Source organism: Grus americana, chromosome 28, assembly GCF_028858705.1.
Source record: "Grus americana isolate bGruAme1 chromosome 28, bGruAme1.mat, whole genome shotgun sequence".
NCBI classification, from domain to species: domain Eukaryota; kingdom Metazoa; phylum Chordata; class Aves; order Gruiformes; family Gruidae; genus Grus; species Grus americana.
Window position 1 is genome coordinate 60726 of NC_072879.1, and position 26911 is coordinate 87636.

Genomic DNA, 26911 nt, shown 5'->3' on the forward strand with positions numbered 1-26911 from the left:
CCCAGGCCAAAGGTGCCAGACCCAAAACGCGTGCCTGGCCTCAAACCTCCCTTGGTGGCCCTCGCACAGCCCCATTCACATTGGGGCTGCGGGCTCGCCGAGACGAGCAAGGCCTCGACATAGCACCTTACGTCACTCTACCCTCGGCCAAAATCAGCATTCACCCTCAAAACTCCAAACGTCGAGCCCCTGCTCCCAGGCCAAAGGTGCCAGACCCAAAACGCGTGCCTGGCCTCAAACCTCCCTTGCTGGCCCTCGCACAGCACCACTCACACTGGGGCTGCGGGCTCGCCGAGACGAGCAAGGCCTCGACATAGCACCTTACGTCACTCTACTCTCGGCCAAAATCAGCACTCACCCTCAAAACTCCAAACGTCGAGCCCCTGCTCCCAGGCCAAAGGTGCCAGACCCAAAACGCGTGCCTGGCCTCAAACCTCCCTTGCTGGCCCTCGCACAGCACCACTCACACTGGGGCTGCGGGCTCGCCGAGACGAGCAAGGCCTCGACATAGCACCTTACGTCACTCTACCCTCGGCCAAAATCAGCACTCACCCTCAAAACTCCAAACGTCGAGCCCCTGCTCCCAGGCCAAAGGTGCCAGACCCAAAACGCGTGCCTGGCCTCAAACCTCCCTTGGTGGCCCTCGCACAGCCCCATTCACATTGGGGCTGCGGGCTCGCCGAGACGAGCAAGGCCTCGACATAGCACCTTACGTCACTCTACCCTCGGCCAAAATCAGCATTCACCCTCAAAACTCCAAACGTCGAGCCCCTGCTCCCAGGCCAAAGGTGCCAGACCCAAAACGCGTGCCTGGCCTCAAACCTCCCTTGGTGGCCCTCGCACAGCCCCATTCACATTGGGGCTGCGGGCTCGCCGAGACGAGCAAGGCCTCGACATAGCACCTTACGTCACTCTACCCTCGGCCAAAATCAGCACTCACCCTCAAAACTCCAAACGTCGAGCCCCTGCTCCCAGGCCAAAGGTGCCAGACCCAAAACGCGTGCCTGGCCTCAAACCTCCCTTGGTGGCCCTCGCACAGCCCCATTCACATTGGGGCTGCGGGCTCGCCGAGACGAGCAAGGCCTCGACATAGCACCTTACGTCACTCTACTCTCGGCCAAAATCAGCACTCACCCTCAAAACTCCAAACGTCGAGCCCCTGCTCCCAGGCCAAAGGTGCCAGACCCAAAACGCGTGCCTGGCCTCAAACCTCCCTTGGTGGCCCTCGCACAGCCCCATTCACATTGGGGCTGCGGGCTCGCCGAGCCGAGCAAGGCCTCGACATAGCACCTTACGTCACTCTACCCTCGGCCAAAATCAGCACTCACCCTCAAAACTCCAAACGTCGAGCCCCTGCTCCCAGGCCAAAGGTGCCAGACCCAAAACGCGTGCCTGGCCTCAAACCTCCCTTGGTGGCCCTCGCACAGCCCCATTCACCTTGGGGCTGCGGGCTCGCCGAGACGAGCAAGGCCTCGACATAGCACCTTACGTCACTCTACTCTCGGCCAAAATCACCATTCACCCTCAAAACTCCAAACGTCGAGCCCCTGCTCCCAGGCCAAAGGTGCCAGACCCAAAACGCATGCCTGGCCTCAAACCTCCCTTGGTGGCCCTCGCACAGCCCCATTCACATTGGGGCTGCGGGCTCGCCGAGACGAGCAAGGCCTCGACATAGCACCTTACGTCACTCTACCCTCGGCCAAAATCAGCATTCACCCTCAAAACTCCAAACGTCGAGCCCCTGCTCCCAGGCCAAAGGTGCCAGACCCAAAACGCGTGCCTGGCCTCAAACCTCCCTTGGTGGCCCTCGCACAGCACCACTCACACTGGGGCTGCGGGCTCGCCGAGACGAGCAAGGCCTCGACATAGCACCTTACGTCACTCTACCCTCGGCCAAAATCAGCATTCACCCTCAAAACTCCAAACGTCGAGCCCCTGCTCCCAGGCCAAAGGTGCCAGACCCAAAACGCGTGCCTGGCCTCAAACCTCCCTTGGTGGCCCTCGCACAGCCCCATTCACATTGGGGCTGCGGGCTCGCCGAGACGAGCAAGGCCTCGACATAGCACCTTACGTCACTCTACCCTCGGCCAAAATCAGCATTCACCCTCAAAACTCCAAACGTCGAGCCCCTGCTCCCAGGCCAAAGGTGCCAGACCCAAAACGCGTGCCTGGCCTCAAACCTCCCTTGGTGGCCCTCGCACAGCCCCATTCACATTGGGGCTGCGGGCTCGCCGAGACGAGCAAGGCCTCGACATAGCACCTTACGTCACTCTACCCTCGGCCAAAATCACCATTCACCCTCAAAACTCCAAACGTCGAGCCCCTGCTCCCAGGCCAAAGGTGCCAGACCCAAAACGCGTGCCTGGCCTCAAACCTCCCTTGGTGGCCCTCGCACAGCACCACTCACACTGGGGCTGCGGGCTCGCCGAGACGAGCAAGGCCTCGACATAGCACCTTACGTCACTCTACTCTCGGCCAAAATCAGCACTCACCCTCAAAACTCCAAACGTCGAGCCCCTGCTCCCAGGCCAAAGGTGCCAGACCCAAAACGCGTGCCTGGCCTCAAACCTCCCTTGGTGGCCCTCGCACAGCACCACTCACACTGGGGCTGCGGGCTCGCCGAGACGAGCAAGGCCTCGACATAGCACCTTACGTCACTCTACCCTCGGCCAAAATCACCATTCACCCTCAAAACTCCAAACGTCGAGCCCCTGCTCCCAGGCCAAAGGTGCCAGACCCAAAACGCGTGCCTGGCCTCAAACCTCCCTTGGTGGCCCTCGCACAGCCCCATTCACATTGGGGCTGCGGGCTCGCCGAGACGAGCAAGGCCTCGACATAGCACCTTACGTCACTCTACCCTCGGCCAAAATCAGCACTCACCCTCAAAACTCCAAACGTCGAGCCCCTGCTCCCAGGCCAAAGGTGCCAGACCCAAAACGCGTGCCTGGCCTCAAACCTCCCTTGGTGGCCCTCGCACAGCCCCATTCACATTGGGGCTGCGGGCTCGCCGAGACGAGCAAGGCCTCGACATAGCACCTTACGTCACTCTACTCTCGGCCAAAATCAGCACTCACCCTCAAAACTCCAAACGTCGAGCCCCTGCTCCCAGGCCAAAGGTGCCAGACCCAAAACGCGTGCCTGGCCTCAAACCTCCCTTGGTGGCCCTCGCACAGCCCCATTCACATTGGGGCTGCGGGCTCGCCGAGACGAGCAAGGGCTCGACATAGCACCTTACGTCACTCTACCCTCGGCCAAAATCAGCACTCACCCTCAAAACTCCAAACGTCGAGCCCCTGCTCCCAGGCCAAAGGTGCCAGACCCAAAACGCGTGCCTGGCCTCAAACCTCCCTTGGTGGCCCTCGCACAGCCCCATTCACCTTGGGGCTGCGGGCTCGCCGAGACGAGCAAGGCCTCGACATAGCACCTTACGTCACTCTACTCTCGGCCAAAATCAGCACTCACCCTCAAAACTCCAAACGTCGAGCCCCTGCTCCCAGGCCAAAGGTGCCAGACCCAAAACGCGTGCCTGGCCTCAAACCTCCCTTGGTGGCCCTCGCACAGCCCCATTCACATTGGGGCTGCGGGCTCGCCGAGCCGAGCAAGGCCTCGACATAGCACCTTACGTCACTCTACTCTCGGCCAAAATCAGCATTCACCCTCAAAACTCCAAACGTCGAGCCCCTGCTCCCAGGCCAAAGGTGCCAGACCCAAAACGCGTGCCTGGCCTCAAACCTCCCTTGGTGGCCCTCGCACAGCCCCATTCACATTGGGGCTGCGGGCTTGCCGAGACGAGCAAGGCCTCGACATAGCACCTTACGTCACTCTACTCTCGGCCAAAATCAGCACTCACCCTCAAAACTCCAAACGTCGAGCCCCTGCTCCCAGGCCAAAGGTGCCAGACCCAAAACGCGTGCCTGCCCTCAAACCTCCCTTGGTGGCCCTCGCACAGCCCCATTCACCTTGGGGCTGCGGGCTCGCCGAGACGAGCAAGGCCTCGACATAGCACCTTACGTCACTCTACTCTCGGCCAAAATCAGCACTCACCCTCAAAACTCCAAACGTCGAGCCCCTGCTCCCAGGCCAAAGGTGCCAGACCCAAAACGCGTGCCTGGCCTCAAACCTCCCTTGGTGGCCCTCGCACAGCCCCATTCACATTGGGGCTGCGGGCTCGCCGAGACGAGCAAGGCCTCGACATAGCACCTTACGTCACTCTACCCTCGGCCAAAATCACCATTCACCCTCAAAACTCCAAACGTCGAGCCTCTGCTCCCAGGCCAAAGGTGCCAGACCCAAAACGCGTGCCTGGCCTCAAACCTCCCTTGGTGGCCCTCGCACAGCACCACTCACACTGGGGCTGCGGGCTCGCCGAGACGAGCAAGGCCTCGACATAGCACCTTACGTCACTCTACCCTCGGCCAAAATCAGCACTCACCCTCAAAACCCCAAACGTCGAGCCCCTGCTCCCAGGCCAAAGGTGCCAGACCCAAAACGCGTGCCTGGCCTCAAACCTCCCTTGGTGGCCCTCGCACAGCCCCATTCACCTTGGGGCTGCGGGCTCGCCGAGACGAGCAAGGCCTCGACATAGCACCTTACGTCACTCTACCCTCGGCCAAAATCAGCACTCACCCTCAAAACTCCAAACGTCGAGCCCCTGCTCCCAGGCCAAAGGTGCCAGACCCAAAACGCGTGCCTGGCCTCAAACCTCCCTTGGTGGCCCTCGCACAGCACCACTCACACTGGGGCTGCGGGCTCGCCGAGACGAGCAAGGCCTCGACATAGCACCTTACGTCACTCTACTCTCGGCCAAAATCAGCACTCACCCTCAAAACTCCAAACGTCGAGCCCCTGCTCCCAGGCCAAAGGTGCCAGACCCAAAACGCGTGCCTGGCCTCAAACCTCCCTTGGTGGCCCTCGCACAGCACCACTCACACTGGGGCTGCGGGCTCGCCGAGCCGAGCAAGGCCTCGACATAGCACCTTACGTCACTCTACCCTCGGCCAAAATCAGCATTCACCGTCAAAACTCCAAACGTCGAGCCCCTGCTCCCAGGCCAAAGGTGCCAGACCCAAAACGCGTGCCTGCCCTCAAACCTCCCTTGGTGGCCCTCGCACAGCCCCATTCACATTGGGGCTGCGGGCTTGCCCAGACGAGCAAGGCCTCGACATAGCACCTTACGTCACTCTACCCTCGGCCAAAATCAGCACTCACCCTCAAAACTCCAAACGTCGAGCCCCTGCTCCCAGGCCAAAGGTGCCAGACCCAAAACGCGTGCCTGGCCTCAAACCTCCCTTGCTGGCCCTCGCACAGCACCATTCACCTTGGGGCTGCGGGCTCGCCGAGACGAGCAAGGCCTCGACATAGCACCTTACGTCACTCTACCCTCGGCCAAAATCACCATTCACCCTCAAAACTCCAAACGTCGAGCCCCTGCTCCCAGGCCAAAGGTGCCAGACCCAAAACGCGTGCCTGGCCTCAAACCTCCCTTGGTGGCCCTCGCACAGCCCCATTCACCTTGGGGCTGCGGGCTCGCCGAGACGAGCAAGGCCTCGACATAGCACCTTACGTCACTCTACTCTCGGCCAAAATCAGCACTCACCCTCAAAACTCCAAACGTCGAGCCGCTGCTCCCAGGCCAAAGGTGCCAGACCCAAAACGCGTGCTTGGCCTCAAACCTCCCTTGGTGGCCCTCGCACAGCCCCATTCACATTGGGGCTGTGGGCTCGCCGAGACGAGCAAGGCCTCGACATAGCACCTTACGTCACTCTACCCTCGGCCAAAATCAGCATTCACCCTCAAAACTCCAAACGTCGAGCCCCTGCTCCCAGGCCAAAGGTGCCAGACCCAAAACGCGTGCCTGGCCTCAAACCTCCCTTGGTGGCCCTCGCACAGCCCCACTCGCACTGGGGCTGCGGGCTCGCCCAGCCGAGCAAGGGCTCAACGGAGCGCCTTACGTCACTCTCGGCCAAAATCAGCCCTCACGCTCCAAACTGCAAACGTCGAGCCCCTGCTCCCAGGCCAAAGGTGCCAGAACCAAAACGCGTGCCTGCCCTCGAACCTCCCTTGCTGGCCCTCGCACAGCCCCACTCGCACTGGGGCTGCGGGCTCGCCCAGCCGAGCAAGGGCTCAACGTAGCGCCTTACGTCACTCTCGGCCAAAACCCTAACCCTAACCCTAACCCTAACCCCTAACGCTAACCCTAACCCTAACCCCTAACCCTGAACCTCACCCTGACCCTGACCCTGACCCTAACCCTAAACCTAACCCCTAACCCTAACCCCAACCCCAACCTAACCCTAACCCCTAACCCTAACCCCTAACCCCTAACCCTAACCCCTAACCCTAACCTAATCCTAACCCCTAACCCTACCCTAGCCCTAACCCTAAACCCTAACCCCTAACCCCTGACCCTAACCCTAAGGCCCTAACCCTAACCCCTAACCCTAACCCTTACCCTAACCCTAACGACCCTAACCCTAATGACCCTAACCCTAACCTAACCCTAACCCCTAACCCTAACCTAACCCTAACCTTACCCTAACCCTAACCCCTAACCCTTACCCTAACCGTAACCCCTAACCCTAACCCCTAACCCTAACCCCAATGGCCCTAACCCTAATGGCCCTAACCCTAACCCTAACCCCTAACCCTAACCCCTAACCCTAACCCCTAACCCTAACCGTAACCCCTAACCCTAACCCAACCCTAGCCCTAACCCTAACTAACCCTAACCCTAACCCCTAACCCGTAACCCCTAACCCTAACCCCTAACCTTAATGACCCTAACCCTAACGACCCTAACGACCCCAACCCCGTAACCCTGTAACCCTCTAACCCTCAACCGTAACCCCTAACCCTTCACACCTAACCCCTAACTCTAACCCCTAACCCTGTAACCCCGTAATGGCTCCTGTAACACTAATGTCCGTAACCCTAACCCCAAAACCGTAATGGCTCCTGTAACCCTAGGCCCTGTTCCAGGCTCCTCCCCTAACCCTAGGCTCCTCCCAGGAGTACAGCTGTAACCCTAGGCTCCGCCTTGTAGCGTCGTTTTTTCAGCTAGGCCGACTTCCGGGTTTTTAGGGGGCTTCCGGTCACGGGGTGGGCTGTTTCTAGCCGGAATTGGCGGACTTCTGGTGTCCCTGGAGGACTTCCGGTGGCGGGGAATGGTTTTATTAGGGTTTTCGGGCAGTTCCGGGTTCTGGGGATAATGTTTCCCGTCGGAATTGGCGGACTTTCGGGGTCCGTTTGGAGGGCTTCCGGTCATAGAGATGAGGATTCCGCGGGAATTGGAGGACTTCCTGGTCCCTGGAGGACTTCCGGCCATAGAGTAGCCCTTCCGGTCATAGAGATGTTTAAAATGGAGGGCCTGGAGGACTGGGCAACATAGAGACTGGCGCAGGGTTGGTGGACGGGACGCATTTTCCTTCCTGTCTACCGTGGGTAGCGGTAAGTCTATGGTTGTTTTAGGTCCTGGAAGGGCGGTACAGAATAGAAATTTTATTTATGTAATTTATCTGTAATTATGTCGTGTATTTATGTATATTATGTCGTTTTTGTACTGTGTAGGTGTATGGTATTGTAACAGATGTATGTATAAATAAAAATTTAAAAAAAATAAGTCTGGTGCAGCAGTAGAAAATTTCACATGCCCTGGGAGTAGGGGGGGGGTTTAATGTTTTATTTCTAAATTTTTATTTTATTAATTAAATTTACATACTACTCCCAGGGAGGTGACATCCTCTACTGCTGCTATTATTTTTTAAACCTCTAAACAACTTACTTTTGTTTAAACAATGTTTGTTTAAACAAAATTGATGAACATAAACAGCTCAAAGACACCACAATAAACACCACCAGCGACACAGAAGCACACAGACACACACAGAGTCCAACAACGGACACACAAAATCAAGGAGGGGGGAAATTAGGACAAAACTCAAAGAGAAAGACTAACAACATCAGCAAAGGTGAAGACTGGCACAAAAACTTTACACAACAAGCAGAGCAAAAAACATTCTTATTTATTACACCTTTATTATTACTTTAAATAAAGGATGACAACAGTAGTCATTAATAAATACGGTTCCATTGTTTAACTACCACCACCACAATGGACTCACAAGCAATGACAGTGATTTACACAAGCTTCTTGACAGTCAATCTCTACTGCTTAACTTACCATTTTTCTTCTCCCAGAGTTTTCCACTTCAATGCAATTTTGATCCTCCAATTCAAATCCCCAGCCAAACACATGCAGTTTGCGGTTGTCCATATAGGTGCTCTGATTCTGTGCCTGTAAAAACAAAACACCGTAGTTTTTTAAAATTATTATTACACAAGAATCTATGATGCCCAATCCAAAAACTTCACAAACTCTTCCTTCCAAAACATCCATTACACCCTCTTCTATGCCAACCTGGTCCTCCTCAACACTGCTCAACTAGAGTAACACCCCACACCCTTTGCCTTCAAAAACACCACCACTATTACTGTGACCATCTGCTAAGTAACACACCTGCCTGCAATCACAAGCAAATGCAAAACTCCAAAAGATCACTCCTCAGGAACACCGTTCCCGGGAGACATAACAACAACACATCTCTCACCCTGCCTGGCAAAAACCCTGGCCCGAACCACACCACCATCCAAACTTTGGCCATGAACATCACCTCACAGAGCGGCCGGGACCAGGGAAAAAAAAACCTAGCCGGGGGAAAAAAGAAAAAAAAACCCGGCTGGGGTTTTTTTATTCTCATCTCATAAAGCCAACTAACTGGCTCAACCTGAAAAAAAAATACCACCACCACCACCCACCCACACAATTATGCACCACCACAACTGCAATCACACTCCACCCCTCAACCCAAACACACATCCATTCCACCCACCCGCCCCAGCAGGCCATCGCCCCCTCCCTCCAGCGCTCCTCGGGAATGCCGTTCCCGGGAGACACAATAACAACACATCTCTCGTCCTGCCTGTCAAAAACCCCGGCCCGAACTGCACTGCCATCCAAACTTTGGCGATGGACGTTGCCTCACAGAGCGGCTGGGACAAGGGAAAAAAAAAATCCAGCCAGGGGAAAAAAAATCCCCCGGCTGGGGTTTTTTTATTCTCATCTCATAAAGCAAACTAACTGGCTCAACCTGGAAAATATAAACACCCCACCCCACACAATTAGGCACCACTACAACCTCACTCTCACTCCGCCCCACACCCAAACAGACATCCATTCCACCGCCCACCCACCCCAACGGGCCCTCACCACAGTTCTTGAACCATCTGCGGCACAGCCTCACCCTGTCCCTTAAAACAGCATCACCGCTCCATCTGACTTCAAGGAGTTAGCGGTCATAGGCAGAAGTCAAGGAAGATGCCTCGCTAAGTGTGCCGCTCCTTCTTCGCCGTTACTTGGATACTCCAGAAAACCTCACTCAAGGGCGTTGTGCAGGAATCAAAATCATCCTGTGGCACCTGAAAAAACACAACAGAAGGACTCTAGGGCCTGCTGGCTGCCAACTACCCTATGCCCCCCTAACAGCCCATACGATCTCCACCCAAACAAACTGTGCTAATGCAAGACAGAGCTGTGCAATGCAATACAGAAGACAGGGTCATGGAACACAAGACAGTCTCCCTTGGCAGTCAGTACAAGTACAGAGCTGTGCAATGCAACACGGAAGACAGGATCATGGAACACAAGAGTCTCCACTGGCAGTCAGTACAAGTACAGAGCAGCGCAAAGCAATACAGAGCAGCAGGTCGTAGAACACAAGACAGTCTCCATAGGCAGTTGTGGTGGGTTGACCCCGGCTGGGGGCCAGGTGCCCACCAGAGCCACTCTATCACTCCCTTTGTTCAGTAGACAGGGGTGAAAAGGTATAACGACAAGCTTATGGGTCAAGATAAGGACAGGGAGAGATCATTCACTAATTATCATCACGAGCAAAACAGACTGAACTTAGAAAGGGAATTCATCTAATTTATTACTAAGCAAAACAGAGTAGAGGAATGAGAAATAAAATCAAGTCTTAAAACACCTCCCCCCACCCCTCCCATCTTCCCAGGCTCAACTTCACTCCTGGCTTTAACCTCCACCCCCCCTCAGCAGCACAGGTGGACGGGGAATGGGGGTTAGGGTCAGTTCATCACACATTGTTGCTGCTGCTTCTTCATCCTCAGAGGGAGGACTCCTCTCATCATTCCCCTGCTCCAGCATGGAGTCTCTCCCACGGGCTACAGTCCTTCACAAACTGCTCCCATGTGGTCTCTCCCACGGGGTGCAGACCTTCAGGAGCAAACCGCTCCAGCATGGGTCCCCCACAGGATCACAAGTCCTGCCAGCAAACCTGCTCTGGCATGGGCTCCTCTCTCCACAGGTCCTGCCAGGAGCTTGCTCCAGCGTGGGCTTCTCACGGGCCACAGCCTCCTTCAGGTGCCTCCACCTGCTCCGGCATGGGGTCCTCCATGGGCTGCAGGGGGACAGCCAGCCTCACCAAGGTCTTCACCACGGGCTGCAGGGGGATCTCTGCTCCAGCACCTGGAGCACCTCCTCCCCCTCCTTCTGCACTGACCTTGGTGTCTGCAAAGTTTCTTACATCTTCTCACTCTTCTCTCTGGCTGCAAAAGTGCGCTCTAACTGTTTTGGTTTTTTTCTTCTTAAATATGTTATCACAGAGGCGCTGATTGGCTTGGCCTTGGCCAGCAGTGGGTCCGTCTTAGAGCCGGCTGGCATTGGCTCTATCAGACACAGGGGAAGCTTCTAGCAGCTTCTCACAGAAGCCACCCCTGTAGTCCCCCCACTACCAAAACCTTGCCACACAAACCCAACCCAGCAGTCAGTACAAATACAGAGCGGCGCACCGCAAGGCAGAGCACCGCAAGGCAGAGCGGCGCACCGCAAGGCAGTCTCCACGGGCAGAGCGGCGCACCGCAAGACAGAGCGGTGTGCCGCAAGACAGAGCACAGGCCTATGTAACAGAGGACAGTCGCAATTGGCAGGCAATACAAATACAGAGCGGCACAATGCAATACCCAGCCAAACACAGGGCCACGCAAGGCAATACAGCACAAAGCGCTACAAAACGAGATGTCTCAGATGGTGGTCAAAACCAATACAAATTGCAGCAACGCAATACAACACCAGAACGACGGATATGTGTGAGAAGCTAGGCTTTAAGACACAAGCCCCTAAGCATGCAGGGATAAAACACAGTATCATACTTCAATTGAAGTGGAAGTTTCTAGAGCGCAGCTGTGAGTCCATTGCAGACCACCTCCACAAAGGTGACCTTGCAGAAACATCTGTGGTGCGAGACACGCTTTAAGCTCCGATCACAAGATAAGAAATGCCTGACGGGCTGTATTCCAAAGCGACGAGGCGTTACAGACCCCGCGGATGCTCGCCGAGGTGCATGCTGAGCGCGTGGGGCAGAACGCAGAGACCTGCCGTAAGGCACCATATGCAAGAAAAAGTACAGATAGCACAACTGACACCGCAACGCTGATAGAGGCCAGAATGTTTACATCCAGCACGATGGACCCGGGACCCCTATCTGTCCCTAGACTTGAGGCAGACTGAAGAGCCCTCTCTGCAACCCTGACTTTAAACCGCCTGCTGGCCCCACCCCAACCACCATTTTTGCCCCTTAAATTACCTTTCAGAGGGCAGGATCCAGAATCCATCCTCATGGGGAACAGGTCATCTAACAGGGACGCTCCCCCATCCGCCGGGTTCCTCTTCATCGCTCGCGAGACAGAGCGTCGCCGGTCACCAATGTGCCGCCCGGCATCGACCTCTGCTGCGACGAAGCCCTCCTTAGAAATGCCTTCCTCTCTCCCATCCCTTTTCCTCGGCCGCTCGGAGTCGGATTCTTCGGTCTGCCGTGCCGAGGCCTCGCCACCACCTGTAAAACTCAAACGACCGGATATGATTTTAGCTACATCTGTAATATGACACCTCAGAAAACTGCTACGTCAGCACACCGGTCATCGCTTGCCTCGCTTAAGTTCACTCTTGTGCAGATACCCTGTTCGCACATTGATTTCCACCTAGAAAGTACAACCAGAAAAGCATGAACAAGACGTAGGGATAAAACCTAATAAAAGAACTCAGGGCAAACATAATGCTCAGTGGAGCTGCAGGCAGCACCCAGCTTGCCACTGCAAGAGACGTCCGCTCAGAAACGTCTACGACACAACGCACACCAAACAGATCTATGCTTTAAGCTATGACTGCAAGATAATAAGGGCTTGATGAGCACAATACCAATGAGTACAGATATTCAAGACTCATGAGATCTAATAAGGTACCTCCTGATCACAAAAAGCAGCGGAGGCTGCTCAAGACCTGAGGAAGGTATGGCATTGAGCATAAGACAGACAACACAACCTACGCGACACAACTGCACGCAGGCTGGAACTGCCCTGCCCGGCACGGTCTAGCACGGTGCTGACAAGTAACCCGCTCCCTTTGCCTACCCCAAGGGGACTGCTCCCGGACAGCCCTCTCCCATATGCTAACTTTAAAAGCCATCCCCTGCAACTCCCAAACTCGTCCTGACCTACCTTGTTACAGTGCTCTGCTCCCCTCCTCTACCGCTCTTCAGTGTGCATCTAGCCTGTCCGCATCTGGAAAAAAACACACCAAGTTATTAAACAAGTCACCCAGAGGCCGACTCAGAGCCAAACAATTCCAAACTGGGCATATCGATGCACTAACCCTACACTCCTATTGCTATTCAACCTAACCCTGACTCGACACCCCCAGGCAGAGCAGCTCCACGCCCACCACACACAGAGACCAACACTACACAGAACTCTACAAATGATGTGACTCAAAGATGAGAGAAAACTCTCAGCAAGACACATGACTCCCGGACCGGAGCAGCTGCCGAACAAGGCGACCTACAGGGCGCAAAGCCCAGGTGAGGAAGCTCTATGGCAACCCCAGAAAAGAATGGACTGTAATGGCCCATTATAAGAAGTTACTGTCAAAACCGACATGATGGAAGCAGGAAGAAGCCCATCCTCAAGACCTAGGAAGGTAAAGAAGGCAGGGAAGAAGCCCCAGTCCCTGAAAAGGGATGGCCGGAGAGCAGAGCTCCCGACGCAGCCTGGTATAGTACTGCAAAAAGAAGACCCGCTGGAAACTTCTGACACGCAAGATCGATCCACGCCGTAAGCTTGCTAGGCAATAAAAAAAAGCACCCAATTGGCACTACCCCAATGAGCACGGGCATTCGAGATCCTAGGGATGGCGCCCGAGAAGCACGCCGTGCCCCTTGAGAGCAAAGAGGGCATTGAGACCCGAGGAAGGGCTAAGACACAGAAGACAAGACACGCAGACATAACGCAGGCTGGAACTGCCCTGCCCAGTCTAGCACGGTGCTGACAAGTAACCTACTCCCTTTGCCTGCCCAAATGGGACTGCTCCCAGACAGCCCTCTGCCCTCCGCTAACCATAAAACCCCTCCCCTGCAACCCCCAAACTTGCCCCCTCCTCAGCCCGCTCCCTCCCCAGCCACGGCCCCTCAACTTAGCTTTCAGAGGGCCGGGGATCTGGAACCATCCGCAATCAACAAGGCGCACACCACACATCAACTACCTGGAATGTTCCTGCAGTAGCCAGGTTCCTCTTCATCAGGTACAATAACAAACTCAGAACAAACAACCAAACAGTGCCATCAGTCAGCATCGCACCAGCCAACACCAACCTCGCCCACAACACCCCCTCTCCTCAGAAGCACCATGTCTTTCCACTCACCTGCTCGGTCCAGAGATGGACCCCGCGGCTGTTATCCCTCGTGGCACCTAAGACACCAAGAGACACAAAATTACTCCTACGTTTCTGAGAAGTCACTGCTCGCACGATAGCTCTCGCTATTCTTCCAGCTCACCTTAAATGGGCATCCGGTCCCAAACGTGGCCACACAGCACCTGCAAAACCAGAGGGAAACACTCAAACTAGGTGCTGTATAGTACTTTGCTATTAAACACTGACAAACACCTCACCTTCTCGGACCGCTCATCGGCACACGGCTTCGCCCCTCCGAGGCTCCCTGCGGCACCTGCCAAAAACAAAGCAGAAGACGCATGCTGAGAGAGTGCCCAAAACTGCAGCCTGCCCGCACCAACTCCGACCTCCCCCTCCTTTACCTCTGCCGCTCATCCTCGCCACCTCTGCCATTTACATCTTGCCATGCTGATGCTTGCGCCCCACCTGGAAAACACAAACAAAAGGATACCTTTAACTTAGCCGGCAATGCAACACTCCCACTGGGGCTGTGGGCTTTCCTAACTGCCAAAAGGGTCTGAGCATCGCCTTACCTTCCCTATCGCCCAAAATCAGCGTCAGGTTGTCAAACCGAAAACGTCCAGCCCTGGCTCCCAGGCGAAAGGTGCTAGCCCTGAAAGGGGTGCCTGGCCTGAAACCTCCCTCAGCCCCACTGACATTGGGGCTGTGGGCTCAACTAGCCTCGGAAAGAGTCCAAACATTGCCTTACTGTCCCTCTCACCAGCGTCCAGCCTCCAAACTGAAAGCGTCCGGCCCCTGCTCCCAGGCGAAAGGTGTCAGCCTCAAAAGGGCTGACAAAAGCCTCAAAAGCTCCCCCAGCAGCCCTCGCACAGCCCCGCTGACACTGGGGCTGTGGGCTGGCCTAGCCGTGCAAGGGCTCCAAATAGCGCCTCGCGTCCCTGTTGCCCAATATCAGCGTTCAGCCTCCAAACTGAAAACATCCAGCCCCTGAACTTGTATCAATGTAGATTTATGTTCTGTCTGAACTTGTGCAGTACTTATTACCTATGTATTCATCTTTTAGGCCAGAAGTTATTCTTGACCAGTTGTTAACATTCGTGTGTTCTAAGGTGCTTTTTTTTTGTGGGAGTAGGGGGAGAAGACTTTTTTCTCTTCCAAAAATTAAAAGTGATTGTGAAACGAGCCAGCTGGGTCTGAGAGCCTGGATGGAAAGTGGGGAGCACAGACATGTAAGTATTCATCCCCTGCAAATTTATCTTAGTTGTCTAAAAAGTGATTGGCAAAGATAACTTTAAAGTAGGTTTGCCCTGCCCAGATCCTGGTATTTCTTGGGGAGCTCTGACCACGTTCTCTGCAGTTACACTGCTGTTGCCTGCCTCTTTTTACCGCCAGCTCGGGAGGGCTGAGGCAGAGCATTTTTTGCTGTAATTCCTCTTCTGTCTGCAGCAGGGTCACCAGGGGTCAATGTAAGGGAGCATCTCTCTTGCCTATGGTGCACTATAGTGGAGCTGCAGCCCAGGAGATAATCGAGGTCCGTTTGTCTTTTCACCCCCCCTCCCTCCCCCCCAGCCCTACAATTCTTTGTTTGCACTAGCTTCAAATGGAGCTGATTTTTTGCTCATCAACAGCAAATAAGCAGCTCGTGACCCCAGCAGATGTTTCTGCATTTTAGGCTAATGAGAACTTATTGGATTACTGCAGTCTTCCCTGCCTTGGAGTAAATACCACTTTGTTGGAGATCCGGAAACTCATACTGAATATGATAAACAAACTGCTGGCTGGACTGTGATTGCCAGGACATGAAAAGAGTTCCACAGCGGCAGAGGATCTAACAGCTCTGAAATGCACCACTGAGCCACGCCAATTAAGAGCATTTCCAGTGATTATGTGAGCATTCCTGTTCAACTCACAGAAATGATTTCAGGTTGTTTCTTCCGCTGTGTTTGTGTGTGGTCTGTAAAGGAAGCGCAAGGATGGAGGACTGGGTTTGCAGAGTAGTCTCAAATGCCTCTGATCAGTTTCTTTTGAAAATATTTCTGTTGTAATGTATATGCAAGACCTAATGAGTTTTCTTAAATTTCATATGTTAGGGAAGCAAACACAATTTGCCTCTTAAGATGCAACTTATTTCTTGTTTATGTAGATAATGTGTGTTTGGAGATGGCCTGTAGGATATCAGAACTTAATTCCTTGTTTTAATATCTCCCGAATGTGGGGTGGGAAGTTAAACAGCTGATTGAACAGTGGAGTTTTCAGGACTACTACCTAAAAAGAAATTCTGTCTGTGGCACTTAATCCTTTCAGCAGTCAGGCTTTGTTGTGTATTTCTTCAGAAATTTTTAGACAGTATTTCAGTAAGTGAAATGGTGAACAACTACAGGAGTGCATATCAACAAGTAACTATGGGAGTACAGCACTAATCCCCAGCTAAACCAGGATGAAACTTACTAGCTTGACTGTAGAGCAAAGGTAGTACACTTGTACAACTTCAGCGTATTATGGACAGGGCAAGGATCTGTATAAGCAGTACCCAAAGATGTTGAGAGCCCTTAACTCTTTCTCGCTACCTTTTTTTGCCCTGAGAAATTTGTCTTAACCTAACTGAACAAAATCAAATTTCTCAAATTAATATGATTTGTATGATAAAAGGACACCTCTACCCATTCTTACTTAAAGATGCTCAGCTGAATTTTTAATAACTCTTAAGTGTGGATATTTCACAGCCTTTCTAGATCCCTTATTTAGGTATAACACTTCCCCCAAACACTAGACTGCACAAACTTCTATTACAGCAGTCATATGTAGAGGCTGAGTAGAAAACTGGGAAGTAATTTCTTACTAAATGTCTTAATGACAGCCACTTCTGAATAAGCACGGTGCTCTATTCCTGTTGTAAACCAGCATCTGCCCATATGAATGATTTCTTAGTACTACTTCAGTATTTTTTGTCAGGAATTAAAATGTAATACTACTCTGAAAGATCAGCCTCTCCTGTTCTGTAGATGATTAATACAGACAGAACTATTTTAATAATTATATTCTCAATATCATTATCCTGTTATTATATGCTACTCAGACTATATTCTTATTTTGAATGTGGTCTTTAGTTATCCTTTCCTTGTAATTTTGTTCTAGAGATGCTTGTATTCCCAGGAGGCAGGATCAGTCTTGTTTCTACCGCTCTGTATCTGGACTGATGTTGTAGTTTCTGTAAAAAGACATTATCCTCATTCCTGGTAAGCTTGCAATAGTATGACAAAGCCAATAGGACGCTTGTTTTGCAGTTATCGGTTTCTATATTAGGTATCTATGTTTGGCTAACAGAAAGGAGGCTGTGGCAGAACCGCAAAGGGAGAACAAAACTGGAAGTGAAAGAAATGGGTGTGGTGGCACTGGAGGTTTTTTTTTACCGTGAATATAATGCTGTAAAAATTAACTAAGACCTTATTCTTGTCTGACCCTGTGTAATGGCTGATATGAATATTTTTCCCATGGGAAGGGGGGACAAATGATTCTGGCTTCCCTAAAGCTGATGACTTGTCTGTTTGTTTTTTATTTTTCACCCACCTTCTACTGAAACCTAGTGCGTACAGGACTCAATGCAAAACTAAATAATTAGAAGCCTTGTTTTTATTGCAGCATCTTTTCTTATGCGCACAATTTATGCATGTATTCTCAAAATGTTTAAATAAGTATTATCTCCTGTACCTTTAGGTCTGATCATCTCTGTGACAAGGTAGCGATAACACTCATGCTGAGGCAGTTAACAAGGGCTAATTACTAAGGGTGTGATCACTTGATTCTTGTGAGCAGTCTTATTCATTTGAATTTTGCAATGGCGGAGGGGAAGCAAAAGGAAGCACAGCCTGAGAGTAGTAGCACTCAAGAATTAGTATTATTCAGAGCTTAGTGTTAACTCTATTTTTTGTTTGACAAATACCTGTCTGATAATTTTAACGTTGCACATAGTTTATTTACTAGGTAGGTGGGAGGGGGAATTCTTTCTTCTGCAGAGCAGCGATGAGAATGTACAAGTGGTCAGGATATAAAGTAGATCATCAGAATGAATATAGATGTATTCACACCTTCTTCTATAAGCTGCAGTCCCTCCCTCACCTTTCTGACACACTAGTATAAGCCATACCAATTCCCCGCATGCTTTCAACCTGGACAAATGCCTAAGATTCCTAAAATTTCACAAGGAGCAGAATTACATTTTTTGTAAACGAAATAAAAATCTGAACTATGCACAGTGCAAGCGGGTGGGTGAATATGGCCCGTAGATTTGACTGATGAATAGTTTTTATACATAAGCGGTTCTTACAGAACTTCCTTTAAACTCCTAACTATTACCAGATGTGGCTTGCAGGCGGCTGCTGGAATTCCAACACCTGTTGCATCACACTGAATAGGATTCATTTTGGCAGGCACAGAAAATTCCATTTCAGTAACTAAATAGTTTGAAATGATATCTAAAGCCTCCTTTTTTTTCCAGACCGAGCTGATTCTAGCCTTATTTACAGGATTGCACATACTTTCATAATTAGAAGATGGTTTGCAGTCGTTAGAGACTGTAATTGCCTGATATTTCTGATAGTCAGTAAATAGCAAATAGAAAATCTTCAGTTTGGAAGAAATCTCTCCTTTGAAGAAGTTAACAATGATTTGAAAGGGCTATGCTCCACATAATGATAATTTCGAGCTGTGATTTCTGAAATGTAGAAATATTTTTTTTGTGGTAAAAAATATTATAGCATTATGCTGAAGATGATGGAGCTGCATTTTAGAAGTGTACTCTGCTGCATTCATCAATTTATTGCTGAATCGCGTTGCTTCTTCGAAGTCCATACCCAGAGCATTTTCAAAGATAAAATGTGGATGACTACAGAACGGATGTTTAGTGGCACTTTGTGGGTTTTTTTGGTCTGTACCCTGTAGGTCTTGGGCATGAGTCGGTAAGAAACCATTTGTGGGTCTGCTCTATAAAGAGGTGGGGATTAAGTGAAGAGATAAGTATTTTTTTGAAAACATGATGCTGTTTCACCCAAAACATGCCTGATCTCTGCAGGACTGTTATCAAAATCATTGTTTTGATAGGTGAGGTATTGTACATGAGTTATAGGCTGCTGTACTATGAGAACAGCAAAGGTGCTTCATTTTTTGTTTTGCCTCCAATCAAAGGATTCCAACATGCTCTTAAGTGTTACCCTTAGGAAGGAAGCTAACATCAGTATTGCTGCTTTGCAGACAGGAGAGTACTGAGGCATGCAGGGTTCTGTGGCAATATCTGAGAAAATGATGAAGCTGAAAAAGAATTTGGAATTACCAGATTTTGCCTTATCTTTGCATGTTTTGGTTTGTCTCAAAAAAACCCCCGAACAACCAAAACACTCCCACTTTAACATACTTTCCAATGAGTTGCTTCTCATAAAGCCTAGCTGGTTTGCTTGGTTCTAGAGTTTGAATAAACTGAAGGAGAATGCAGCAGTAAGGAAGAATCCACTCTTTAAAAAATTTCCATTTCTATATAAGTTTCAGAGGCCAAGCTGTGTTATAAAACAGAGTTATTTTATTAAGAGTATCGTAAACTGAAGTGTGAACTAGGTTTGACGGAGTCGATGCAAGTTAACGTTGATCTCAACTGTGCCACAGTTGCATTTAGCTTGGAGAAAGATAAAACTAATATTCTAGTGAAACAGTTCTAGAAAAATACAGCTCTTAAAAAATCTGAATGGTGGCCATGGAAGGTTTGTGGAGAGCGTTCATGTCTTAAACAAATTAACATAATCTAACAAAATATGTTACCTATTCTTACAGATACCGCCTCACATCCTTGACCATTATAGCTAGTACAACTCCTAGTACAGGAATAGTACCATTTGAGTACGATTATACATTTCTGAGGAATGGGAGATCAGAAGAAAAACCCTATATGCTTTAAAGATGGAGAGAAAAGATGTGTTAGAAGGGCCTCTTTTTGACTTCATGCTTTTTTGCATGTCTTCAATTTTGGGCAAACAAAAGAGTCCCTTGATAGCTCTCGTAGCATTGTTTTGTCATGTGAAGATACACGAGCAATGAAGTGAGCAAGAGAGGAGCAGTTGTGCTTAAATAGCACAGCAGCAAGCAAAATGGATTCAGCTTACGGAACATTAAAAGCTGAAAACTGCTCCAAGATGTTCTACAATCCCTCCCACAGATGAGCTATAGCTAGAAAAAATGCCATTAAGAATAAATAAAAATAACCTTTCCCAAGGTGCTGAACAATCTTTAAAAACTTGTTCAGTAGTGAGAGCTTAGTTCTGATGTTCTCATTGTATTGAATAAGATTCCTTCAATTCCCCACCCTGATCTTGACAATTAGCGCAAGTCTTAAAACAGGATCTGTAGACAAACATTAGCAAAGGATTGTTGTGCAATAAGAGTGATTTATATAGATGATTTCTTTAAAACCTTCTAAACTTGCTTGGCTATGATTTTTAACTGTTGTATCCAATCCTAAAAACTGTAATGAGCCTTGCAAAAATACATAGTCCTTTTGATTTAAGTTGTCTGGTGAAAAGAATTTTCAGGTGAGAGAGACTTTTTAAAGGCCTAGCCTAGCTTAGCTCTTCTTTTTTTAAAATTTGACAAAATCTATTCCCTCGTCTAGATTTGTTCTGCCTCTCCACAAAAAGAGGACAATGCTCTTTTAAGATAGGTTTAAGTAAGAAAATGTAGCCACATCTAGCAGTGTTATCCATTACTGAACTTACCAAAAAGCTACTGAGTTTATGATTTTTTTTTAATAGAAGTCATATTAAAATTTCCATAAGTTTCAAACAAGATAAAAATTTAGGCACCATTTTGTTGACTATGGACTGATCAGCCTCTGAAGTCTTATTGCTGAATTAGTCAGGGAAACCTCACTCCTTTTCATGACTTTCTGCTTTTTGGGACTTGCAGAAAATGTGTTAGCTGGTAATGATACTACTAAAATATATGGTGACTGAAATAACTTTAAGCAGCAGAAAAATAACGTTTAAGGTTTAGCAGCTTTAGCAACTTGATTTGCTGTTTTTCTTGTCAGAAGCTAGAAGAAAGGGCCTTTGGTAAACTGTCGAGTTGATTTTTTGGATACATATCTATATTTTTGCTAAATAAAATGCTGGGCTCCATATCAGTGATTTTTAGATGAAATGGAACTGAGGTTCAAATAATAGAGCTAACCTAGGGAAAAAAATAGTTTGTTTTTTTTTTCTGTTTTCCTAGTAGTTTACCTTAAGCCAGGTGTGTAGTGCTGGGGGAAGAAATATGATTCAAACTACCTACATTGAGGATTTTCGTTTATTCCGGGGGGGGCGTTCAGCTCTGTTGAAGCACATCTGGGATCCCGGCTGGCCTAGGTTGTCTCCAGCGAGGCTTGGAGAAATCATTCCTTGGTATCTATACGCAGGATTTAATCCATCGCTGTGAGCCATGGCATTTGTTCTGTCCCCTTGAATCCCTGCTGTAGCTTTGGGTGTGCTTTTCCCCAGATTTGTGTAAGCTCTACTCTTACGCTGCACCCTCTTCTTCAGACTGGTGTAGTGAGAGCTCCCCCTTCTGTCTCAAGCCCCTGTAACCACTGGCTGGGATAGAGGGATGGAGATGGATGGAGTAGGGCCTGGGGATGGAGGAGGACAGAGCAGCATCAGTCCTGGCGCAGGATTTTGAGTTGGAAAGCAGTTCTTGGGCACTACTCAGGGGAGTGCCTCGGAGTACAAAGGCTCAGTTAAGGGGACCAGACCGTGCAGGGGGTCCCCTGGTCCAGGGTGATGGGACCTTTAGGAACGGAAGCTTCTGCAGCTCATGCGTCTGCATGAGGCAAGCTGGCACCTTCAGGGACTCGAGGAGGAAGGGAGAGAGCTCGTGCAGGTGGTCTCCCAGGGCTGGTTGGGCTCAGCAGCAGAGAGGAGCCGATGCCACGGAAGCCCCCAGGGAAGAAGGCCGGCCAGGCTAGGCTGTCAGGGTTGCAGAGAGGATGGGGAAGGTGAGGAGCGGTAGCTGGAGCCGGGAGCCCCGCACCTGGGACCGGGCGGGGGCAGGCTGCTGCCCGGGGCCGAGAGGCGGAGGTGCGGGCCCGGCCCCCTCCCCCGGTGCACGCTGTCAGGAGCAGGCGGGGAGCCGCAGACAAAGAGCCGGGGCCGGAGCCGAGCGGGCACCGGGGCCAGGAGGGGGCGGCCCGGGGGCGGGGACGCGGCGGGGGCGGCGGCCAGAGACACCGGGGAGCCGAGCCCGGGAGCGGGGCGGCGGGGGAGGTCGGGCTGCGCTCGTCGGGAACAAAAGGCTCCTCCTGCCCGCGGAGAGCGCCGTGGCCTGGGGCTCCGGAGCACCATGCCCCGCAAGGAGCCCGGCTGCGCCTGGGGGGTCCTCCTGACCCTCTGCAGCCTGAGCGCAGCCCAGCCCCGAGAGAGGCAGTAAGTACCGGGAGGAAGTCGCGCACCCTCCGGCGGGCGGGGACCCTCGCCGGCCCGCGGGCAGCCTCCCCGTAGAGGGTGGCGGGGGGACACACGAACCCCTCTGCTCTGCGAGGGGCTCCGCGGGTGGCCGCACCAGCCTCTTAACAAAGCCTCGAGGGGCTGGGGACGGGGAGGCGAGCTGCGGCAGCTCCCGAGCCGAGCAGCACGTTTGTACTCGCCGGTGCAAAAGTGCATAGCGCGGGGAAAGGAGGAAAACAAAAAGAAGAAAGCCTCCTTAGAAATACCTGCCTCTAGCTCCTCCAGCGAGCGGCTGCAAAGCTTTTATCTGCAAACAATTATTTAAGGAATCCGGGGTGTTGCAGAGGGGCTGCTGTTGCGTTTGGGATGGTCGAAGGTAATGGGTGCTCTCGAAGAGCATGTGAAACATTCTTGTGGGGAGAATCATCCGGGGAGAAACATTTCACTGCGGAGAAAGGTCTCTGGCGTTTAGAAGTTGAATCCACAGCTCGTTCCAGTGTGTTTAGGTTAACTTTGATTAAGGTTTGCTTTGTTCTTTATCCCCAGCTCATTATAGCCCGTCAACATCGTGAATAGCTGCATTAACTGAGTGCCACGGAGAACTTATTTTCACTTGCTTACTAGAAAATATTTCACGTCCTGCCAAGTTTTGGTGTAACCTGACAGAGCTGTTAGTCCAACGTGCTTAAAGGATCTGTCCGGTCACTGTCAGGTTAACTGTTTAATTGCCAGGTTAAATATTTAATATTCAAATGCCACAGAAGTGATTTAAAGAGCCGTATATCAACGGACTGGTACTTCAGAAGGAGTTGCAGCAATTTGGAACAATGTGAATACATGTGCTTCACATATGGCACTGTAGTACTGTGCTTATGTGACAGTTTCAATCTAATCATTTCATACTGGATGCAGATGGGACTGACTCTCCCTCTGCAACTAGATCAGCTATGTCTTTCTTACCAAGAATTTGCAGGCTAAGTAGTAACTTGTTATTTATTATTGTTCTGATGAATTTTCAAACCTGGCAACCATAAGGTTTTGAATCTGCAAGTACCCCATGCAATTTAAGTCGAATGCCACAGAGATCTGAACTTCCTTGGGGGGGGGTAATGGGATCTCCATGGCAATGAGGCCTGCCGAGAGAGAAACTCGGGATTGGAATTTGATAAAAGATGACTTGGGGGCTGTAAAACACCATCATCCTCATCACAAAGTGATAATTAATCATGAACAAAAGCCACCTGGCTCATGGAACTGTAGAAAGGCATGGGCTGAGAAATTGGGCATAAAAAGTCATATGAGGAATTGCCTCATTTAAAAAAAATCCTTTTGGGTAGAAAAAACCCCAGAAAGGTGTGTCATGAAGAGAATATAAATGTGTTGCTTATAGCCCAACACATCAAAGAGCTCAGAGTCTGTAATACTTTTAGCTGACAAGTTCATGGCACGGTGCCATTTGGCACAGAGGAATGGTACGGATTCCATTCAGAAACACAAGGATCGTAGTATATATGGGAGGTCGTCTGGGGTGGCTTTAAAACTGCGTGTGCGCCTGCTAAAAGAATTCCTTTTTGCTGGGGTTTTTAAACTTGCAGGATAGAATTAGTTATATATTTGGTTTGTTTATATAATATATATGTGATAAACATCAATATTAGTGTCTTGATTTAAATACTAAGGATTTGTAAGCCGCTTAGGCTCTGCTCGTTTCCATGTGCATTCTGTGTTCATTTTATGTGTGTTAGATATAGGCCTTGACTGCTGGTGGTCACAAATGTATTACAGAGGGGTCTGTTCTTTTCCTTTTGCTATACAAAAAGTGGCTTACAAATAAAGGTCATGCTCTTGTTGCTGTTCTTGACAGTCCACTTCCAATTTTGCTCCTCAGGGGCTATTTGATTGCAGCACCTTCTGTTTTCCGACCTGGTGTTGAGGAAGCTATAAGCGTAACCATCTTTAACTGTGTCAAGGAGACAACAGTCCAGATCCAGTTAGTAGTCAAAGGAGAAACTGTGTCACGAGGCCATGGAACAGTTCTGGGTAAGTTCCTGTTATTCTGAACTTGGGAGTTGGTTTATAAGTTGGGGTGCTGTGGGAGCACATCGATATCTCTTAGAGAATTGCTTTGTTAGGTGATAACAGAAGTGGAAACAAACGAATATTTAATTCATTGACTACTGCTAAACATTCTCAGTTGATTGTGCTAATGTGATGCTATGTGATCTCAAACATCCAAGGATGACAATTTTGGAACACCAAGACATACAGAGACCCTGGATAATTGATATTCAAGAGTTTTATAGTGAGTATCCTTCCTTTTGAAACCTGACTGTTTGATACTGGAGAGACGTATAAGGAATAAGTTGAAGAAAAATGTGAAATCTACATCATCATAATTTTCTACCCTTATTTTAAAATGAGTGCTGGAAATGCAATCTCCCCATCTTCAGGACTGAGTATTGCTGAGAGAGGTGGTAATATTTGTGCAGTTGAATAAGTCTTTAAAATCCAAGACAGGTACCTCCCTGTCCTGTGTGTAAAGACAAAAAGTGTTTTGATTATGTCCAACTTAATAGTAAATTAATTTGCATTACTAAAGATGAAGGCCAGTAGCACTGTTTTACCGCTGCTAGTAGTGGTGTAAGCTGTAATGTAGACAAGGCTCAGGCAATCAGGCTCTTTAGCCATCATGTTTTAACCCTTCTGTGTGTAAAAACTGGGAGTTATATAAAAGCTATTTCCTTTCTTGGAACAGATTGTGTCTGGTTTTATTCTCCCCTTGTTGTCTTTGAAATTGGCTGACAATTGCTAAGTAACTCAAAGGGAGCGATGCTCACACATGTGGACAACATACGCTAAAGAGAAATCTTAGGTATGGCTGTATCCAGCAATCAAAATACATTCTGTGAGTGTTTGTTGTGAGAATTATTCAAGTCCCCAAAGAGGCCAGGTCCTTTTTACAGCAAAATACTTCCATAAGCATGGGATGCCCTGTGCTGAAACCTCAGCCTTGGTGCTAATGTCTAACCATAGAGCACATTGCAGTTTACCTTGGGCAAAAATTGTAAATAAATGTGAACCAAGTTTATTTTGGAGAACTCTACTAGGTCCAACTTTCTCGCCCTCCAGATTGTTTTACTCAATGCAGGAGAATTACTTCAGGTGAAATCATTCTGAAGGGGCATTGCAGTTAGCAGGTCTATGATATGGCATCTAGCTTTCACTCAACTGCACATGTCTAAACCATTAGTATCTTAGCTTGAGAAGAATAACACTCTCTCTCTTTCTCTCTCTCTCATTTTAGATAAAGGAACAATTAAACTGAAGGTGAGTGTCAATTATTTTAAGATGGTTTGGGTGAAAACATGAGGGACTTACCTTCAACTGCATCAGGCATTGCTCTCTGAACAGTTGAGGCCCAAATACAGGTCACGTTCGGGTGCGTGCACTAAGGAGCAAGCAACCTTCAGAAGAGGTAGAGTGGAGAGTGAAAAGGACAAAGCTTAATCTATCACAGCTCACCTGTCAGGCCCTTACAGCACTGAAGAAAATCAAGGGCTGAATCTGTGGCTTATTGCTCAACATGAAGTTCTATGTTGTAATTATTTTATAAGAATGGCAGTATGTGTTGCTAAGTGACACGGAGCATTGGACAGACCACAGAAATCCATAGAAATGGCAGATAACTGAACATTGTGTGTCTGCTTGTTTTTCTGGTACTACTATGTTATTTTAAAAAATACAGACTTTCACCAATTTTGTCTACGTTTTAGCCTTTGACAGTAGTACTATTTTTGCCATCAGCATAGTCCATGAAATGAAGCTTACCCATACTAAAGAAATGGAGGGAATCAGAGCAACTTTTTATTTCCAAGAGGGTTTGTAGTGGAGTGAAATGGCAATGAATTTAAATGCAACTCTGGCAGAGGGTTCCAGTAGCCATTAAAAAGAAATGACACATGGTTACTTTAGTAAATCACACTTTTTAAAGCAATATCTGGCTTTATTTGAATTGCTAGGATAGTGGGGATCTGGGGCGCAGTGAAAGGCAGTCATTCTTACAGCAGAAAGGCATCCCGTGAAAGATCTCCCCAGCTTTGCGCCTTGTGTTAGTTCTCCTTCCTCATGCCAAGGATTGAGCTAAATGCTACCAGTTCAGAGTTCGCTGTTCACTGAAGGAAGTAATTTAGGTTATGCTGTGTGTAGGACTAAGTGATACCATACAGAGAAAAATGAAGCAGTTTTCATGGTTTCTGTGAGATAATTTGGCTGTGCTTTCATGCTAGTATAGGACCTTTGTCCCTCTTCCTGGTGGAGTGTGGTGTGTAAATTCAAAGCATTGTGAGTTTTCAGTCTTGCTGTTGATTAAGCACCATCAAAACATTTGGAACTGTAAGAGGTGTCTTATAATACATTCCCAAATGATACACTGGTGATTTGCTGTGGAAGATTATTACTTCAAATGTAGGCAAAATGAAGCTGGACTGAAGAACGAGTCTTAAAAGTGTTGGATCTCTTAACTTAGTCAGGAGTCGCTTTGGAGTTGTCATCTCTGATGGGAGGTAAAGGGCATAGGTGGAACAAATCATATAAATATTAAATTGTGACATGCTTCTGGGATAGCAGTAGCTAGTACCATGCAGAGCTGTAGGCTCTGGATAGTAAGCTAGATTAATCACTCTAGTGTATGACTCGG

The 26911-nt window shown here is 49.5% G+C and overlaps 1 protein-coding gene across 5 annotated transcripts in view; it reads left to right on the top strand.

The window, feature by feature from the left end:
- Window positions 1-22016: 22016 nt before the first annotated feature.
- The window catches only part of CPAMD8 (C3 and PZP like alpha-2-macroglobulin domain containing 8), a 56839-nt gene continuing 51944 nt past the window's right edge, over window positions 22017-26911 (top strand). For all 5 annotated transcript variants that reach the window (XR_008574301.1, XM_054805739.1, XM_054805737.1 and 2 more), the window contains exons 1-3: window positions 22017-22194; window positions 24104-24255; window positions 25520-25542. Coding sequence is in view for 4 of the 5 variants with exons in the window: in XM_054805739.1 (XP_054661714.1) it covers window positions 22112-22194; window positions 24104-24255; window positions 25520-25542 (258 nt within the window). In the remaining variant the exon portion in view is untranslated. The remainder of the gene's footprint in view (window positions 22195-24103; window positions 24256-25519; window positions 25543-26911) is intronic.